Source organism: Cetorhinus maximus, unplaced genomic scaffold, assembly GCF_964194155.1.
Source record: "Cetorhinus maximus unplaced genomic scaffold, sCetMax3.hap1.1 HAP1_SCAFFOLD_2114, whole genome shotgun sequence".
Classification (NCBI taxonomy): domain Eukaryota; kingdom Metazoa; phylum Chordata; class Chondrichthyes; order Lamniformes; family Cetorhinidae; genus Cetorhinus; species Cetorhinus maximus.
Window position 1 is genome coordinate 50,001 of NW_027598053.1, and position 6,000 is coordinate 56,000.

A 6,000-nucleotide genomic window follows, 5' to 3' on the forward strand; every position below is an offset into this window, starting at 1 on the left:
TCCATGTGAGAATGTGCGGGGGTGGGTGGGGGGAGGATGGCTGTGTGTGTTAGTTTGTGTACATGTGGATGTGTGTGCTTGTGTGTGAGAGAGCATATGGGTCTTTGTATGTAGGTCTCTGAGTGTGTATGCTGCTTCTCATTAGCTGTAACACAAAACCTTCCTCTCTTTGAGCAGACGATGTTGGTTCTCAGAGAATCCCATCGAGTGATTTGAATGGTACCATTCAGAGATTCTTCATCCAGGGTGAAACCACAGGCTGACCTTGTGCTGTGTAAAACCTGACTCCGACACAACTAGGACCCACTTCGCCTGGAACAACATGAAATGTCTGCTCCTTTCCACATCCCTTCCTTTCCGCACACTGTTATCCTCAGATAGTTCACAAATTCCTTGTGTACATCATCCTTAAGCACCCCTCTGGTCTCCACTTTAAATACTTCCATTGGTCATACTGACAGTTAGCAATGGGATTGCTGCTATCACAGAAATCTGTTCTGAAATACTGTCACCCTGACTTTAAGGCTTCCTGGAGTAAAACACTGATCCAGATCTTCCCACCGAACACCAATCCATATCCTCATCTGAGTTCTAGATTTTGTCTAATATAGAAAACCCCTTTTAAACTTATTCAGCATATCTCATCCATACATAATACAAGAGTTTGTCTTTGAAATCAGTTCTTCCTTTATATTCTTTGTTGTTCTGAATGATGACAGTATTAACCTTCTCCCTAACCTATCCTAACCCTTCTTCCAGTTCATTTATTGAAACCAGAGACTCTCCTTGTTCCAATGGTGACATTCCCTGTCTGCCCAGTTATTCCTCAAAGTCAGCCCTTGAATTGTGTGTCCATTGTTTCATCATGTTCCCACATTTCAGTAACAAATGTTGAAATATTTGCTCCACACCCACAGGGTTTCATCTGTTTTAAGCCACAAACAGAAAGGTCCAGTTTTCTCCTGGAGTTTGAGACAAATCTTTCAAAATGATGCAGAGTTTCAGCCAATGAGGGAGATCCGGGCTCAGCCCCGCCCCTCATTCATTCCGATTGGTTGGAGGACCAGCCGCTCCCTCTCGGTCCTCGAACCCTGCCCCATCTACCTATTGATGATGGGCATTGTGAGCTGGAGCATGCGCATTGCCGACGATGGCGGATGACTGAAGCGGCTGTGTGGAAATTCTCAGCTGGTGAGTTACCGCCGGGTGGGTCAGGAGGGAGGAAAGGAGCCGGCGGGTGTGTTGGAAGGCTTCATAAACACCTCGTGGAAGCCTCCAGCCCAGAATACGAAGCTTGGGCACAGTATTTGAAAGGGCGACAGCTTCTCGGGCTTTTCTCCGAGACAGGCCCGGGTTAACGGCCGCCACCTTTATCGGAGACAGTGCGCAGCCGGGGCGCCTGCGGAGACAATGAGGGATGATGGAGTTATGGGCTCAGCCCCGCCCCCCCCATTCAGTCCGATTGGAGGACCAACCGCTCTCGTTCGGTCCTACAGCCCCATCCCCTATTCCTATTGGTCCGTACCTGCCGTCAATCACTGCCCGGGCATTGTGAGCTGGAGTGACCGTTATGAATAATTATCAGCGCCTGGTTTGCAGCTGCGGGGCTTCTCCCTCCCGGGAACAGGCCCAGGTTAACGGCCGCCATCCTGGGTCAGCGAGTGGAGGATGGTTCACATCAGAGGATGGGGGAGGGGGGGACAATAAATAAGAGGTTACACTTTGGGCTCAAATCAATGAGGAATCTGATCTGTGGGAAGGAAGGAAACCCTGGGAGGTGGGCGGGGAGGATTCAGAAACACCCGCTGGAGGCCCCAAACTCCCAATAAGAACCTGCAGGACCCGCGTTTGTTGCTCCGGGTCTTTTACTTTCTTGCTGAAGCAACAGTAAGTGGGCGGGGCTTCAGGGGCCCAGTGACCAGGAGAGAAAATGATTGATTCATCGATTATATTCTCACTTTCCACACAGGTATTTGAGAACAGAACCCAGCCAGAGTAGACAGAGGGATAAAACTGGGAGTGAGGAAAGGAATGGTGGATATGGTATGAAGGGTTTGGCAGGATGACCATATCACAGGAAGAAAATTGAGGGACAGCCTGCCTTGGGAGTCCATACGAGTGGGTGGGGGTTTGTTGGGTGGGGTGTTGCCTGAGGCGGGGGGTGATGCGGTGAATTGGCTGCCAGAGCTGTTGGAGCACAGAAACAGTGGGGGACAGGGTTCTGTATGGAGAGCGACCAGAACCATAGAACACTACAGCACAGAAAAATAGGCCATTCGGCCCTTCTAGTCTGTGCCGAAATATTATTCCGCTAGTCCCATTGACCGGTCCAATTTAAGGGACAAAACGGAGTTCCGGCACCAGGAAGACCAGAATAACTGACTCTCAAATAGGGGACAATTCTGTAAAATACAGTAAGGTTGGTCACTCTGGGATTTGGATTTCAGCACGGTAGGAGGGAGAGTGTGTGGGATGAGGATTTGCAGGAACATGAGGGGAAAACATGTTCCATAGAAACAAGACTTGTCTGTTCAGAATTTCTGTCCTGTATTTACAGTGATGAGTTTTGTAAATCCTTTTCTAGGATATTAGAACGGGTGGATTTACAGACAGGAGGCTCAAACCGAACATCACAGCATAAACTGATAGAGTCACTCGATTCATCAGGACCTGAAGATCATCAGCCTTTCAATGTGGATGGAGAAATGTTTGCCTGTTCAGTCTGTGTGGAAATGTTTCAAACATCAGTGTGACTGGAAAATCACCAAGACACACATTCACCTGAGTGAGAGTGTTCCAGTAAACTGACTGTGGAAAGTGCTTTAACCAGTTACACAGCCTGAAAAAACTTCACACCATTCACAGTGGGGATAAACTGTACATGTGTTCAGTGTGTCTGGACAAGGCTTCAACTGATCCTCAAACCTTAAGAGACACAAAGACAGCAGCACTATGGAGAAACCATGGAAATGTGAGGACTGTGGAAAAGAATTCAATTCTTCATCCCGGCTGAAAATCCATCAGCGCATTCACACACGGGAGAAGCTGTTCAGCTGTTCTGTGTGTGGGAAGGGATTCACTCGGTCATCCGGCCTTCCATCACACCAGCGAGTTCACACTGAGAAGAAGCCATTCAGCTGCACAACCTGTGGAGAGAAGTTCAAGTCTTCATCCATCCTCACTGAACACCAGCGGATTCACATGGGTGGGAGACCATTCACTTGCTTCGTGTGTGGAAAGGGATTTACTCAGGTATTCACCCTCCAGTCACACCATCGAATGCACACAAAGGAGAATCCATTCAGCTGTACTTCCTGTGGAAAGAGTTTCAGGCAGTCAACCGACCTCAATGAACACCAACGTACTCACACCGGGGAGAAGCCGTTCACCTGCTCCGTGTGTGGGAAGGGATTCCCTTGGTCATCCCAACTACTGACACATCAGCGAGTTCACACCGGGGACAGACCATTCACCTGCTTCTTGTGTGGGGCGGGATTCACTCAGTCACAACACCTGCTGAGACACGAGTGAGTTCACAAGTGATTACAGGGGTTGGACTCTGCTGTTATTGCTGCTGGTAATCACACCCAGGACTGATAGTCCGACAATATTAGGTTTGTTCTTGCTGATATTCACAACCTTATAACTGGCTGGAGTTTAATATTCTGGAGATGTCACTGACTTTCGGGGCTGCAATGACCCTTTTGAAAGCACCATTTGTGATCTTACCCCTTAATACAAGAACTCTTCTCAAGAACAAGTTTACAATAAAATTATGAACTGTTACTTCAATCCTAATTTATATAAATCTATAATTTGGTGTCAGAAAGGTTCCATTTTTTACATCTCTTGTTATAAAGTGCTGATTAATCCTTGCTGACAATTCTTACTGACTTGCACATTCTTCAGTGATACCTTCATCATGAGGTTAAATTAATAAGGAACATTAAACAAAGCAGTAAATATTTTACAGGCACATCAATAAAAGCTTCATCAATCAACATTGATATTGATGAAGTTTGGAAGTCGCTGATTCAATCATTTCTGACACAGCAGCAGCAACATTTGGTAAAGGTGGAACCCTCAACAAAGACTGGTTTAGGACCTATTCAGCTGAGATGACATCTGTCATTGAAGCAAAAAGCAAAGCCTACCTGATGCACAACATAAACCCAACAGCTAGAACACTGCACAATTTGAAAGTAGTCAAGACAGTCATGTAAAAGACAGGGAGATCCTGTGCAAATAAACACTGGATCAGCCTATATCAAGAAATCCAAACTGCCTGTGACAGTGGAAATGTATGTGCTATGTATGATGGGATCAAGAGGGTGCTTGGTCCGACCATCACCAAAGTTGACCCCTGAAATCACGGATGGTGACGTACTCACTGACAGAAGTAAACAGATATCCCACTGGGTTGAACATTACTGTGAGCTGTACTCCTGTGAGACGTACATCTCTCAGTCTCCATTTGACTCTCCTGCAGCTTCCCATCATGGTTGCGTTGGATGAGGAACCTGCATCATTTGAGTTTGAACAGGCCAATTATTGCTTAGCAAGCAGTAAATCACCCGGCAAGGATAGTGTTCTAACCAAACTGCTCAGGCACAGGAAGTCCCAGATATTGTGACCACCTCCTTCTCTGAAAAGTAGGATCTGTTCCACAAGATATGCATAATGCAAAACTCATCACAATATACAAAAACAATGGTGACAGAGGGGATTGCAACAACTACAGGGGTATCTCATTCCTTAGTATCATAGGGAAGACCTTCACTGCGGTCATGTGTACCCAGAAGCACAGTGCAGTTTCTGTGCTGGCGGATCTACAGTGGACATGATCTTCTCCATACACCAGCTACAAGAGAAGCATACAATTGGGATTTAAAATGCTGCCAGCTTCTGTGCTGAGAAAAGTGAAATATTACAATTACTGATTAAATTAAACCTTGTAGCATTAATCACAATTTACTTGTAGAATTATCAAAGGCACTGAAAAGTTGGATTCCCTAAAGATAAGCTTCAGCCTTGAAATTATGAGCTGGAGTTGACAAGCTGTGGGAAGCTCCACCCTCTTTGACTCGTTTTGGTCTAAGAAGGTTGAAACTTCAATGCTAACTTATTTAGTTTCATTTTTCTTCAGTTATATTACACATTTGAAAAGGTGTGTGATGAAACCTCAACTCATCTCTGTTGGTTCAGTTTGGAAATGCAAGTCAGATGACCTGAAACGGAGCACCATTATCTTGGAGGTGTCCCAGGGAGCAGGACTTGGGACAGGGACAGGGAGAAGCTCCCAAACCAGGGAGAGGTCCCAAAAGGTAGTTCCAGGTAAGGAATGAAGAGAGGGGACAGGAATAGATCCCCTTGAATGAGGTAAAGGAAAGGAGCAGAGAAATAGGTTCAGAGTTAAAGAAGGAGCTGCAGTGAGCAGACTTATAGTGAATTGGGCTTGAGAGAAGCCCTGAAGATCCGAGAAGGCAGCTGAAGGTTGGTGACTCAATGCTGTGGGCTGTTGGGTACCTCTTTGAAGCAGTGGTGTTCTGCTTGGCACAGCCAAAGATCTGAAATTGTGCTTGGAATGTGATGCTTGAGTGTGCTCGAGAATCCAGGGGAAAGGAATCTCAGAAGGAGAGATTAAAACCCTGTGAGGTGGGCCATTGTTGAAACTGCCCGAGTCGGAATACTTTTGGAAAGAATTCCAAGGCAAGGTCTTCAGATGTGGAGATCAGAAACCCTCATGAGAAAGACAAAGTTTCTGTGGTAAAAACAAAAAGCTAAAAGCTACTGCGGATGCTGGAAATCCAAAACAAAATAAAAACAGAATTACCTGGAAAAACTCAGCAAGTCTGGCAGCATCGGCGGAGAAGAAATCAGTCAACGTTTCGAGCCCTCATGGCCCTTCAGCAGAACTGAAGCATAGTTTCAACAAGGGAGAAATATAAATTGGTTTAAGGTGGGTGGGGGGGGAAGAGACACATTGAGGGTGTGGTGTGA

At 46.2% G+C, this 6,000-nt stretch overlaps 1 protein-coding gene across 3 annotated transcripts; it reads left to right on the forward strand.

Moving 5' to 3' along the window:
* The first annotated feature begins 1,136 nt into the window (after window positions 1–1,136).
* On the forward strand, window positions 1,137–3,798 carry LOC144677001 (uncharacterized). 3 transcript variants are annotated; one of them, XM_078537266.1, is made up of 2 exons: window positions 1,137–1,191; window positions 2,585–3,798. In XM_078537266.1, exon 2 carries the CDS (start codon window positions 2,953–2,955, stop codon window positions 3,529–3,531), a length of 579 nt encoding a protein of 192 aa, XP_078393392.1. In that variant the 5' UTR covers window positions 1,137–1,191; window positions 2,585–2,952; the 3' UTR covers window positions 3,532–3,798. The 3 variants fall into 3 exon arrangements, with proteins under 3 accessions (XP_078393392.1, XP_078393393.1, XP_078393391.1); XM_078537267.1 differs by having other exon boundaries at window positions 1,156–1,206; XM_078537265.1 differs by lacking the exon at window positions 1,137–1,191 and adding an exon at window positions 1,207–1,237 and having other exon boundaries at window positions 2,558–3,798.
* Window positions 3,799–6,000: the final 2,202 nt, after the last annotated feature.